The 14,404-nt window shown below is 26.0% G+C and overlaps 2 protein-coding genes across 2 annotated transcripts; one reads left to right on the top strand and one right to left on the bottom strand.

Moving 5' to 3' along the window:
• Positions 1-6: 6 nt before the first annotated feature.
• Positions 7-4,107, bottom strand: LOC129605373 (homeobox protein SMOX-3). The gene is made up of 4 exons (XM_055515087.1): positions 3,607-4,107; positions 3,239-3,528; positions 1,864-2,258; positions 7-1,031 (listed from the first exon to the last, which is right to left on the bottom strand). The coding sequence occupies exons 2-4, from the start codon at positions 3,280-3,282 to the stop codon at positions 151-153; spliced, it is 1,320 nt and encodes a 439-aa protein (XP_055371062.1). The 5' UTR covers positions 3,283-3,528; positions 3,607-4,107; the 3' UTR covers positions 7-150.
• Positions 4,108-10,600: 6,493 nt separating this feature from the next.
• On the top strand, positions 10,601-14,082 carry LOC129605572 (probable serine/threonine-protein kinase dyrk1). Its single transcript, XM_055515417.1, has 4 exons — positions 10,601-11,347; positions 12,941-13,070; positions 13,138-13,344; positions 13,660-14,082. The coding sequence occupies exons 1-4, from the start codon at positions 10,779-10,781 to the stop codon at positions 13,750-13,752; spliced, it is 999 nt and encodes a 332-aa protein (XP_055371392.1). The 5' UTR covers positions 10,601-10,778; the 3' UTR covers positions 13,753-14,082.
• Positions 14,083-14,404: the final 322 nt, after the last annotated feature.

The raw sequence follows: 14,404 nt of genomic DNA, 5'->3' as shown, positions 1-14,404 counted from the left end.
TTTTAGCTTTGATTACATAATCAATTTTTTATTAAATGTCTTAACCAAAAAGAAAAAGCACCAAATATTTAACTAATTTTTTTCTTTTACAAGTATAATTAATAATTTTATATGCCTATTAAATATTACTAAGTGATCATAACTAAATAGTCAATATTTATCGTTGACTAGATCCGATATACCACCAACATGAATATTTAGTATAGGCTTTTCCAAATCCATCAATGGTGGAGTTTTTGAATTCTCCTCAGATAAGGAGAAACTATGTATGTCTAAATTTAATGCACTCGTATCTGATTGAATATGTTTGTCTTCGATAAGGGAATGGTTTAGATTCAATATACAATCCGTCTTAAAACTGTCCATAACATAATTCACATCAACATTTAAAAATTTCATAGCATCATATGCCGATGACGTTGTTACATCATTTATATGATCCGTTGTCGGTGAAGTTGTTGTTTCTGATGACGATGCGTGTAAATGAAGTTGTTGACGTTGTGCATTGCTGCGATCTTCTAGATTATTTTCTGATTCATTTATGTTCGAATCTGAATTACTTAACTTCAATGATGTATCCGAACTTATTGTGTTACTGATTGTATTTTGTAAATTTATTTGACATCCTTTAGACGTTGCTGAAAGTGATGTCGTTTGAAATGAGTTATTATTGCTATTAGTGTTATGATTATCATTATTATTGTTTTTAGGATTATTATTATTATTGTTATTATTATTATTATTATTATTATTATTATTATTATTATTACTGTTATTGTTATTACTATTACTGCTGTTACAATTTGATGTTAATGTTGGCGGGGGAAATGTTGTCCATTCCATTGATAAACCATTTGTACCCCGTTCTAAACCAATATGATCAATATTTAAATTTAAGAATATATTTGGTGATATACGTGTAGGTGAAAGTGAACCAAAATTGATATTTTTTGGATCAGAATCCATAAGTGAATTTGATTGGGGTGGGGTTTCAGGAAGTAAAACATTGTTTGTAAAACTTTGCAGACAATCTAAAATTTTAAAAATATAAACAAAGAAATTAGTTTCAGTAAGTTAACTAATAAGAAAGTTCAGATAAATACATACATATGTACATGTGTATTTATGCATAGGTGTATCTACATATACATAAGTATGTACATAAGTGAATTCAATATAGACTACAAGTTCCATTGTACTTATAGAATGCGATTCACAAGTTTTGCGTTTAAACTAAATTAAGTATGTATGTATATTATGAATTTTACTAATACAACATCATAGTTGTGAAATTAATAAGTATGTGCTTATTACACTAATAATTTAACAACTGCAGAACAGATGCATGAAGAAATTTCCATTAAGCTAAATTAAGTAATTTATTCTTCGGATTGAAAAATATAAATGCATGACGAAATTGACTATTCTCATAATATTTTTTCCACATTAATATTATTATACTAATCTCAAAATTAATATGGAAGGGAAGGCAGCTCGAGGTAATAAGCCTTAAATTTTTTTTCTGATTAAGAATAGTAACGATCTGTTTTTTTTTTTTTTTATTATTTTCCTTAGAAAATAAAGAAATTAAATTCAACATAGATCGTGTAATCCTTACGTAGGAAATCTTTTATATAATTTGACCAACCTACGAAAAACTAAAAACAATTTTCCTTAACTGAAAAACACTTGCAACTCACTTGATGTACTATTTAGAAAACCCTTAAAACTTCGAAAACTTATTCTTCTTATTAAAAATAAGATAGTTTTACTAGAGCGTCATAACTTACTAAACAGACATTTGCATACATATATACATATGTATATGTATGTATGTAGCTATAAAAATATTATGGACTTTACCTGAACTATTTCCTGTACTTCCCAAAGTAAACTCATTTAACGTGTCGGTTGATGTTGAGCCTGTTTGGTGATGTTCTAACATCTGTTGATGGTGATGATGATGATGCTGTTGATGATGATGGTGAAGGATTTGATGTTCTTGTTGATGTTGTTGAAGAGACGGATGTTGACGAACACTGTGATGATCATCTGATGTTGGTGAAGTTGTACCGCCTTTTAGTATATGTTTCTCCTGCTTCCGCCATTTTGCACGTCGATTTTGAAACCATACTTGAACTCTGGCTTCAGTTAAATCAATTCTTACAGCCAATTCCTCTCGGAAAAACACATCAGGATAATGTGTTCTTTGAAATGCTCTTTCCAATTCTTGCAATTGAATTGTATTAAAAGTAGTTCTAAAATGATTTTTTATAACGACTTTTTTCAACAATAGTATTTCTTAACTTTTAATTGACAGAATCATGAAATGAGACCAAGCTAATTCGAATAACTTGAGGTAAGATTTAAAAAAAAATAATAAAAAATACATACATATCTACATACAAAAAACTTGATGAAAATTTGAATTTTTGAAGTGGATTAAATATTTTTGGTTCATATAAATTATAAACATTTCAAAATTCTTACTACGCTTTTCCAACATTCCAATTACATATTTTGAAGGTACTTTGTATTAAAAGTGTTATTGTATTCTTGGGAATTTTTCGTTACGTAATAATATTTGAATTTATTCCCCCAATAAAGTATAAGAAAATATCAGCCCTTTTTGGAAATAACGAACTAGCTAAAACTAACAAAATTACAGAATGTATGTATGTATATGATATGCAGTTTTCAAAATTAGAAACCAAACCACAATATATATGTATGTACCAAAAAACAAAAACCAAGAATTAGAATTTTTTAATACAGTGTAAAATTGCAGAAATCCACAAATTCAGTAAACACACTCCAATACATGTATGTACCTATGTAAATATATATATTTCATACATAATTTCTATAGAGAATACGTCATAATGTGATCATCCTTTTGTCCATTGTACGTTAAAAATTTTTTTGTAAATGATAAAGGTATAACGCATAACTTGTCTTACATATGTAAGTGTTAGTGATATATTTTTTCTGTTACCGTAACTTTTAAACAAATGTTTTTGATAATTTTAAATAAAATCTTATTCTAAAGATTTATGGGAAAAAGAACGAAAATTGGTTTTATTTCATGATATCTGCCGTTCTTATTTTTTGATATTTTATTATGAATAAGTACGTGCCAAAGTTAGCAGGATTAAAATATTTAATACATTTATTTACATACAAATGTGGGTAATTTATACATATTATTTTGTATAATATCGTGTGCTATTGTTATTACCTGTATCTACGTTGTTTTCTTTTCATTTTATCACTGGTGTGCATGTGTGCTGATTAAACCAATGTATGTACATATACTTATATAGGTATGAAAAATTCTAATATGCTCCTGCTGATTATGATTGAAGAAAATATTGGAATTGATTACTTTTGAGACATGTTAGTATGTAGTAGTAGAACGAAAATATTGTTGAATATTTATTATTGTTGTTGAGATTTTCAAAAGCGACAAAGCAACAATAATAGAATACACCGTCACACTTCAAAATGCAATGTTCAATAAACATCAAACTATGACAGTATAAGAAAAACGAATAAAAAAATAAAATTAGAAAATTTTTGTGATAATATAAAATAGGTACTTCGTACGTATAGAATTGTGAACGAAGTGATAAACGTCAATTTTAAAACGAAAACACCAACAACAACACCAGTACACTTTTTAAATGTGAAACACCCTTGGAAGGCTTCATTATTGTTGATTTTTTTTTTCAATTTTTTCTTATGTACTTCTTTTTTTTAAATTTTTATCTTTTACATTTGATCTTTTTATTTTTAAAAATTTTCATTTTATTAAATTGTTCACTTTTGATAAACTTAGTATAATTATTTTCCAAAAAAATCCTTTATCTAAACAATCAAAAAAATAATTTGTGTTAATGCACCGTTATACTTTTACTAACGTAAATTAGAGTCTTTTATTCTAACGTTATGGCACTTATGGCACTGTTACGACTAAAAATTCACCTTTAAGGCAACTATTCTCTTACCGTTGTCATTTTATATTCTACATTCATACATTCATATATTTCTATTCTATATTCTATTCGCTTTTATTGTCATTTTTTGGTATTTACTTCTAAGTTTTTCTCAAATAATTTGTTATTTCATGTATTGGTTTTCTATCGGCAAAAAAAGTGAATGCGTGAAAGCAACCATAAAAGTGCTCCTAGATAATAAAAAATTGTTTCATTTTCTTTTGTAAACGTTAAATATAAATAACGGTAAAGTATATTTATTTCCGAAACTATTGAGTTTTTCTTAATGCTTTTATCCTGCTCGAAAATTTCGTACTGAAATTTTTAACCAACTTAGCACTCAAAAGACTCCTAAAAATACTTCTTAATAAAGGATGAAAAAATCGAGAAGTCTGTTTGAAGAAATTAAATGAAATAAAAAACCTTATTTTAACGGGGAACACAACAAAGTAAGCTTCTGGCATATCAAAATTTTCAACAAATAAAAATAAAAATACCCTATTAAGCAAATATTTACTCTTATTACATCTGACTGTTTTCATTATAAAGGTTTCACTGTTTGTCCAACACTGTTATACTCTTCTTTAGGTATTCAAGTACAATGAGCCAATTTACTGTTGAACAGGGTTGTCGTTTTAGTTTTAGACAAAAAAAAACTTAGTTTTAAGTTTAATAAAACCGATATTCTAATTCTACAAGAATTTTAATGTTGACTTACAATTAACACATTACAAAACCTCTCTGTTTAAGCATAACTTTCCCGATTATATTATCCTTTACTCATTTAATTTCAATCATTCCACATTTAATTGTAGTTAATATATAAAGACATTCATCAAAAAAGAAACTTTTATATCATAATTTAAAAAACAGAAACTTAAATTCATTTAAGGTCAACAGAAATAGTCATGAATTAAATGTAGTCAAAACTCCGCTTGGAGTCAAAACGATAGTTCCTATGAGGTCTACGAGTAGAACAAAAATTATTCAAAACTAAAATAAACATATATGATTATATGAACATATACATATGTATACATGAATATCAGATAATTTTTATAACTTATATGTAAGTATATGTATAACAATGTTTAAATGCAATGTCCAGTTGATTTTTCTTTGTGAATATTTGACGTACAGAATACTAGAATTATGAATTGGGTTCAATACTTGTACCGCGGTTTTATGAGAAAATGGAAAATTATTATCGAAATTTGATAAAAAAGTACTACAAAAAGAAAATTGTAAAAAATAACATTTACCAGGAAAGTGAATGCAAAATTTCAAAAAAAAACTTAAATCACATGCTCTTTTATATTGTATGTATTGCATTAAGTAAAAAAACAAACATACAATCGTAAATAGTTGGAGAAGATGTGAAAATGTATAGAATTTTATTACGTTGTAACTTAATGTGGACGCCTAAGAGAACAAAATTTAGATTTTAGCGATAGTTAATATTATTTGCGAATGCTTAACTCAATACTTTAAAATAAGTAAGCTGGGCCGTATTAGATATTGCAGTTTTTGAAATCCATCAAATTATTGTACGTAATAGATAGCTTGAATCTTTTGCACCCTCTACGAAATTTAATTTTAACGCTTTCTTAAAATTTTTATCTAAATTAATATTATCTAGTTAATATTTTTGTTATTCTTAAACTCGTTTTCTTAGTCGTATCTTCCTTGAAATTTGAAATTTTAATGTTCACCAGTTGATATTAAATTTTAATAAGTAAGAAATCTACAAGCGATGTTTACTTTGTGTTCCTTAAAAAATGTAGGCACACGACTTTTAAATACGAGTATTTAAACTGTTATTTACAATATATTTGAACATACATACGTACAATATTTAGCATTTGTATATGTATATATACTCATATACACATATATGATATAACTTATATATAAAAATATAATATATTTTTTATTTTGTACGAATCTCACAAAAAAAATTCAAAGATATACATGTAGTTTATAGTATTCCGAAAATATAGAAAATTCATATATATATACTTTGTATGTATGCTATATTATTTTCATGTATTCATGAGTACATAGGGAAAAAACATAAAACGAATTACAATTTAGGATAGTGCCATTTACTCATTACATTTTCAGTAGTTTAATTTGAATTTTTTCTACATCACATTGATATGAAATCGGATTTAAGTATAAGAAAAACAAAACAACTATACCTTCATGACTCTAATGGACTCGAATCATTAATCCACGGATAATATTTAATGTTATAATATCAAACCACTTTGATATACGACCAAGTTGGTTTACATAATATGTAAATTGTGTTTACTTTTAGTCTTTTTTTAAAATTCAAATTATATAAACCTTCCAGTACTTCAATCAAAAGTATCAAACAATGATTTTTGTAGTAGGACATTTCAAACAAAAACGTGCAATGAATACTACATATTTTAGGATTAAGAATGTAAGCGAAATATTTTCTTTTTTTGCTTTTACCCATATTTCCAGACTGTAGTCTCATTATTTGTTTGTGTAATCTTAAGACTTTGTACTCTAATTATGTCTTGAGACTTTGTACTCCAATTTGGGCGCAGTTCTTCCTTAAAATTCCAGAGTTAATATATGGGTTCACAATATTTTTTTCTCCCGGTTTGATTGAATTTCTTGTAAATAACGACCAAGCGTTGAATGCGGAATTAATTTAAAATAAATAAATTACCTGCAAAAAGTATTGTTCCTTATTGTAAACTGGAAAACCTAAAATTTGGGTGTATATTATTTTGAACTTAAATTTTATACATTTCTCAGTAGTGTATTTCAATTCGTTTATAATATTTTCTGTTTTATAAGGGGTGTAATGAGTACAATGAGTCACAGTAAAGTTTTAGTGTACTTGTAGGACTTTCGTGCACTAAAACTTTTGAAATCAAATTAAAATAATTTTTTAATTTTACTAATTTTCAAGAATATTACACTGTATTAACTTATCACACTAATATATAATTAAAGGTCCTGTTTAATTCTATTTTATTTGATTATTTCGATCACATTTATGCTACAAGTTTTTCAATTAATTCTGTTATTAAAATCGTTCTAAAATAACCACGCACTTAACAACTTAAAGGTTATTGTAATACTCCCAATACCGAAATTTATTTTGAACATTTTTAGAAGAATTATATTCACACTTAACTCCTTTGAATGAATTAATAAATTTAAAACAAAAATTCAAATAATTTGTACATGCATGTGATATGTAAATAATATAATCTATACATATGTACATACATATGTAGTATTTAAACATTTCAAATGGAAAAAGTAGTTTACCCAGAAATCTATAAGATATAAAATTTGAACATCTAAATTTGAATAAAGAAACCTTTCGAACTATAAATTTAATAAACTATTATTAAATAATTTAAATTTATAGTACTTGGGCTCCAAAATTCACTAAGTATACATATATTTTGAAGAAGAAGAAACTTGCATAAGCGCTCATCATTTTTCACTACAAACTAATAAAGTACGTTATTAATATCGAATCTATGCTAATGAATGATTCAAAAGTGAAATTATGAATTATAAAGTTCTTCGAGCACAGAATTATTACTTAAAAAAATTAAAGACTATATAACTTAAAATTTACCATTATCTAAAATCCGTGTTTTCCATATTACCCCAGATTGTAAAAGTCTGAAATTTCAACGACTTTTAATCACTAATAAATATTTCATTTCGATAGAAATAAATTTTTTTCCATCTCTACCCCCTATTAAGTTATCGTCCCTCGAAATTTGTAACATTTTATATTTGGCATCTTATATTTTCGAAACTGCATGCTTTCTCAAATTTCTATAAATGCTGAAAGCTAATGGTAAATGTCATACAATTAAAATATATAATTATCTTTCTTAACTCAAGCAATTAACTCTTAAAATCGAGCATTATAATATTAACGCCTCTTTAAAAATTTTTTTTGTTTTATTTCAGAGACTGCATAAATTGTTCATAGTAAATGTATGCAATCCTTGAAATAGTTTCATATATTAATAAAAGTAATTTTAATAATGTACGTTAATACACAGCTAGATGGTGTTTAAAAGCGGTATTTTCATTTTTTGAAAGGAAAAGTGCTACATTACAAACCATTGGTTAGACCTAACTTTATATTTTTTAATATACATAGTTCTACTTTAAAGTGTTAAAATTTAACACACAGTCACACTGTTACGATTGAGCGAAAATATGTATATGAATGTATAATGCACATACTGTGAAAATGTCTGTCCTAAAACAAAAACAAAAACAAAAAATAAATAACGCTCACAAGAAAAGTGAAGATAAGTATAAATATATTTTAGGGACTTATTGCTCAATCTTGAACTCTCAATATAACGAGTTTTGTTCTTTTGGGGAGACACAAATGGTTTCTACCTAACTTTATTCTGTGATTTATTCTTATATTAGTCAGTTTAGTTGCTCAAAAAAGCATAGCTTTAATTTACATGACCTATTTGATTGTGATAATAACCTTAAAGTATTTTTATGATTTTATGGAAAGTTGCTTTATAATTTAGTTTTTTTTCACTGTTGAATTTAGTTTTCTCAAATCTACACAGATATGTCCAAACTATAGTTAACATGTAATCCTTTTTAACAGAGTTTATTGCTTGTGTTAATTTAAATATGAATATGTATATTGAATTGACCTTAACCCTGAAAAACTAAATGAGGTTTGCACATCCATGTGTAAATGTACTAAACGTTAATAACAATACGGTTTAATGTTACTAGAACCCGAAGAAAAATAATCTTAAAATAGCAACATTATTTTATTATGACGAAGTTTCTCATTCTAACAATACAAAATGTAGAAATCCTGTGAAAGAACGTTTATTTTATTTACCTTAATTATTATTATTTGGATATGATTTTTAAGAGAAATATAATTTTTTTTCTTTTCTAAGGTGATAATATGTAAGTTTTCTTGTTTTAACACCTTAATAATGTGCGTGGTCAAGCGAAATGAACAAAGGGGGAGAACAAAACAAAATAAAATATTAAATGAAAATTCATAGAAACGTCTATGGTCACACATCCATTGTTTTTTTAATAAAAATATTATATTTTATTCCTATATTTCATTTACTAGAGTTCCCTTTACTAAAAAAGGAAAATAAGATTTTTTCTCCGCTATTTTTGATTGACGGAAATTGAAACCTTTCATTGTTTTTATTCCACAAAAATATCAAAACAAGTGTGGGAAGACATGAATTGTTTTATACATTCTCCGTTATTCTTATTAAAATTATGTTTACACTGGACATTGCAAAATTTTTAAAAGTTGGACATATCATCAGTTCCTATGCCGCATGTTAGGTGTAATAGGTGATAAGTTTTAAATTCCTTTAAAAGTACGAGTATGTACAGTCAGCATAGCAATGAAAATATGAATAAGAGTAAAATTAAACCGCTTACAAGAAGTTCCTTATCTAGAATTATATCAATTTTTAAGATATTTACGTCTGTTACAAAAAAAAAATTCAGGGCGCTTCAGATTTAACTCCAGTTTAACATATTTGACAAAATAAAATACGGTCATCAAAAATGCTGCAACGCTTCGTTTCAATGTTTTATTTATTTCCTTTATAACATTTATAAATGAAGAAAAAATTCTACTACCACTATAATTGTTCAATTACTGTGATTTAGTGTGACTACAAACCTCAATAAAATAATTCGTGATTTTAATAAATTATATTAAAATGCTTGTGTCGACATCAATAATCTGCAAAACTTATCAATTTTCAGCTTTCCCATCACATGATTTTTTGAGAGTCTTAAGTCTCTGTGATATTTTTATTAATTTGGGTATATTCCAAATCAAACTTAATAACTTATTTCTCTATAGCAGTTATTTTTTTTCAAACTATGTGGCTTCTATAAAAAATTTTAAACTAGAAATAAGTTATTGGAGCCATGAAAAAAGAGCCGGTTAAAGCTCAATGATCAACTAGGATAGTTAAAGTTAGCTTCTTTAACTATAGGTTATGTTTTTGTTGTGATAGTGATTTCAAAGTGATGAAATGTTGTGGTTGATGCTGAAGAATTAATATGTTCATATTCCCTTAATATGTTTCTAAAAACGCAAATGAAAACAAAGCATAAGACCACTTAAAATAGCTTCTTAAAACACTTCTGTACTAGTCGACTCTGACAAATTTCGAATATTCTTCAATTATATATTTTATAGGTACATACTTATACAAAAAGAAAATATTATTTTCTTTAATATAGAATCTACTGTTAAACTCGTATTAGATTCTTGTCTTTATAAACAATGAATTTTACCAATTTTGAATGCGAAAATAAAATAATGACAAGAGAAAAACACCTTATGACGTGTGCTATCCTCCTTTTTTTTTCTAAATCTCATACTTTTCATAAAATAAAAAAAAATAAATTTTTATATATTGCTATACATATTTATTTTTGTTCTTATTATTCTTAATTTATTATGAATGAAATTTTATTAAATTTTTCGTTGTTTTCTCACCTATAAAAGGTCTCAGTACATTCGGTATTTTTATCAGTGTTGTAATAATGTCCAAGTGGATAAGTTTAATTACTGTACATTACAAAATTTTATTCAATGGGAATAGAAAATGTTGTTAAAATTCGATTAATTTATTCAATTCATCGAATTCAATTTACCTGTGAACCCGTTGAAAATCCTATTCTATCCGTACTCTACTCACTAAAAGCTCAATAATAAAAACTATTTTAACAAAAATGCAATTAATAACAGTTTTTTCATGGATTATTGGAGTAATAGTAATGAAATCAACTACAATTGTTGTATGTAAAATGAAACAGGAGCAACAACAAAAACAGCAGCATAAATTTTTAGTACAAAGTGACAATCGAATTTTATCATCAGGTTTTCCAGAATTCTTATTAGAATTTCAAAGAAATTCCATTAACAAAAATAATAACTACAACAATAAGGATCAGAATATCGGGGGATATATTAGTAATAGTGAAAAAATTAATGGTTTAAATAATAATGTTAATAAAATAAATATTGAAGATAATTATAAAAAAAATGGTGATACTAAAGTAATAATTGATGATCCGGGCAAGAATCATAAATTTAAATTTATTGATAATAATTTTGATAATGTTAATGTTGAAGGTGATATTGACAATTATGACAATAGGATCAGTATTGATACCATGAGAACATCGTATAATGGAAATAATCATAATAAAAATCATTTTAATAATTTAAATGACAATATCAGCATATGTAAAAATACATTAAAGCAAGCATTAGCTGATTATGATGATTTGGAACAAATGTAAATATAACTTTACTTGTATACAATATTTATATAAGAGTTTAAGATCGGTATTCATTGCCCGGTATTAGTTTCTAATGCGCCTAAGAAATCTATATAGTTGACTAAAATATGAACTTTGGGAAATTTTACCGTAAATCTCGTATAAACGAGTTTTGTAGTTCGTATTATTCTCTCAACTATATGTTGTAATTAGCATTATATATACTTGTCCTTGTGGTTACTAAAAAAAAATAGATAGAAAAAAGATACCACATAATTGACACGATCAACTCAGTTCTAGTTTTCTAGCACTATTCCAAAAAAAAATTTGCTTATTAGTCCATTCATCCGTCTGTTCTTCCATTCGTTCTTCCGTTCTTCTGTTAGTGTGTCTGTTCATACAGACAGGAGTCCGTCATCTTAGCAGCTTTTAGACAATAATAAATAGTTCATTTCGTTAGAAGCAATTTTTTTACATCTCCATCCCCTCTCTAGTTATCGCCACTCGAAATTTTTAAACTTCTAATTTTCGGCAGTATATACTTCTAAGACTGGAAGTTTTTCTAAATTTCTATAAATGGTTTTTCTAAATTTCTATAAATGGAAATTTCTATAAATAACGGTAAACGCCACGTAATCAAAAAATATAATTATTCTTCTCAACTCACAAAATTATCCCTTAAATTCGAGCATTTTGTTAACGTCTCTTTGTTTAACATATTTCAAAGATTGCATACAGTGCTCATTCCAAATGTATGCAATAAGGTGAAAAAAAGTTTTCTTCCGACGAAACAAACTCTAAATTCGTATCTATAATCTGCTTAAATTTCAAGCTTAACGTACTGTATAGACGAAACCCGATATCAAAAACTTGAAGCAAAAAAATAGGTTTCAGATGACGGTTAATTTTAGTAGTCATTTCATCTTTCTAATAACTTATGCTGCGACGCTATAGAAATATGAAATTGGAGCTTTCCATCTTCAAAGATTTTGTAATCAGGTCCACGAATCGGACGGACGGGCAAGGTGAAACTAATAAACTAAAAAAAAAACGAAATGGAAATTAATGGAAGACGAAATAACCTGTGTATATAATTTTTAAAATTATTTTAATATTATCAAATTCTCAAAATAAAATTTTGAAGATTTTATAATATTTAAATCTTTTTTATTTTTCTTTTTATGTTTTGTGCTTATTGTTATTATGTTTATTTTGTTCCCAAAAGAAAAAAATTCGTTCATTTGGCTTCATGCAACTTTATTTTTTATAAGTATATTAAGATACATATATAATATATGTATGTACATACATATATTATATATATGCATTCCTCATATTATATTTACTTATTATATTTACTTATTTTTATGATTTATTTATTATAACGTTCGTAATGGCCTAAAACTTTTTATCAAACCCTACCCTAAGTTTAATAATACATACATACATATGTATGTAATTAAATTAGAAATATTTGCCAGTGGTGAGAGATTTTTCTATAACAAATTTGAAAAATTTAATAAACTAATATCTCGCTTTTGAAGCAACTTTGCAACACTAAATATTATAATAAAATTGTAATGTACAATATTAAGTAATTTTTTTCACAGTTTTAAGAAATCTGATTTACAAAACAGTAATTTTGATTTAGAAGAGCTAATGAATACATCTGAAATAACGCAGATTAATGAAAAACGAGGGAATGTTGCAAATGGACCTGGCTGTGATTGCCAAATCAAAGTAATTGCACATATGAACTAATTTTTTTAATATGTATGTAAAACAAAAAAAAAATTCCAATTTACAGAACGATTTAATTGATCTTGGATACCCCCATTATCCAAGATATTTATTTAATGCAGTTTGCCAAGATAGTATTGGTAATCCAAGCATGGGCTCCTCAGATGAACATAAAACTCATTCCAAACGCTGTTGGCGTGGTTCACAATGCAAGCCTGTTGAATACAAAGTAAGAGTATTAACATATAGAACAAGGGCTGATAATATGGAAAAAGTGAGTTATTTAAATTAAAGTTTAATTAGAATTTAGTAAGCAATTTATGTTCCCTTGAGTAATACTATAATTTTTATAATGACAGCGCACGTACATATATACATACATACATACATACATATTTATGACAAAATTTGTTAGTTTATAAAAGGAAAAAATTGCGTACTTTAAACAAATACTTAAAACTTTATTAAAAAATGGGGGTCAGTTTATTTCAACAAGTTTTTATCAGGAAATATTACTTTTTTGTTAAATAACTATTCATAAGTGTAGAAGTAATATCTATATTCATCTTATCAGAAATTTTATTTTTAGGATTACACCATGTCATTGTTACCAGATGTGTTAAGGTCTGATTGGAAATGGAAAACTGTTACAGTTGCAGCTGGATGTTTTTGTTCATATTAAACAATATTCAAAAGCATGTATACAAATGAATTCATATACTCAAAAATATATTGTACAAAATACTTGTACAACGATGCTGTAGGACTTATTATTTGGATATTTTATAGAAATTTCAATTTTTGTAATTTTTTTTTAATATAAATTAAAATATTATTAAATTTATGTGATTTTAATGTGAGGGGCTTGTGAAAACCAAATAAAAAAACAACATATTAAAATATATCAATAGTGTAACCAAATTCAATAAAAATCTTTAATCAAAATTTATAATGTAAAATTCAATACTATGCAACAACAATATGTACATATTATATTTATGTATACTTTTCAACGTATATAAATTATTGTGATGTTTATATTGTAATATTGAAAATCTTTAAAATTATATATATATATTAATCTAAACGCAAAATATATATTACCGTTTAACAAACTCGCATTAATTTTTTTTATTTAGTTTAATTCAAGGTCATTAAACCGATTTATTCTAAAAATATGTAGCTTGGAACTTTCCTCCTATTCCTTTAATATTGAACGTAACCAAACGAATTGAGCGATTTTGGTTACCAATTGTTGTTTTAGTCGCATCTTCCGCAATTGATTGCAAAATCAACTATATTTAGTACTAAGCAAAAAGTTCTAACTGATATTT

This window comes from Condylostylus longicornis, unplaced genomic scaffold (assembly GCF_029603195.1).
Source record: "Condylostylus longicornis isolate FDR11 unplaced genomic scaffold, ASM2960319v2 ptg000013l, whole genome shotgun sequence".
Classification (NCBI taxonomy): Eukaryota; Metazoa; Arthropoda; class Insecta; order Diptera; family Dolichopodidae; genus Condylostylus; species Condylostylus longicornis.
The sequence above is the reverse complement of the archived record's forward strand: the minus strand, read 5'-3'. Positions and strand labels throughout refer to the sequence as shown.

Coding starts and splice junctions, on each gene's coding strand:
- LOC129605373 (XM_055515087.1), bottom strand. CDS start 3,282: ATGCACACCAGTGATAAAATGAAAAGAAAACAACGTAGATACAG. Junction 2,259..3,238: donor AGAAAACAACGTAGATACAG/GTAATAACAATA, acceptor AAATCATTTTAG/AACTACTTTTAATACAATTC. Junction 1,032..1,863: donor AAGTACAGGAAATAGTTCAG/GTAAAGTCCATA, acceptor TTAAAATTTTAG/ATTGTCTGCAAAGTTTTACA.
- LOC129605572 (XM_055515417.1), top strand. CDS start 10,779: ATGCAATTAATAACAGTTTTTTCATGGATTATTGGAGTAATAGTAATG. Junction 13,071..13,137: donor GCTGTGATTGCCAAATCAAA/GTAATTGCACAT, acceptor TCCAATTTACAG/AACGATTTAATTGATCTTGG. Junction 13,345..13,659: donor GGGCTGATAATATGGAAAAA/GTGAGTTATTTA, acceptor TTTTATTTTTAG/GATTACACCATGTCATTGTT.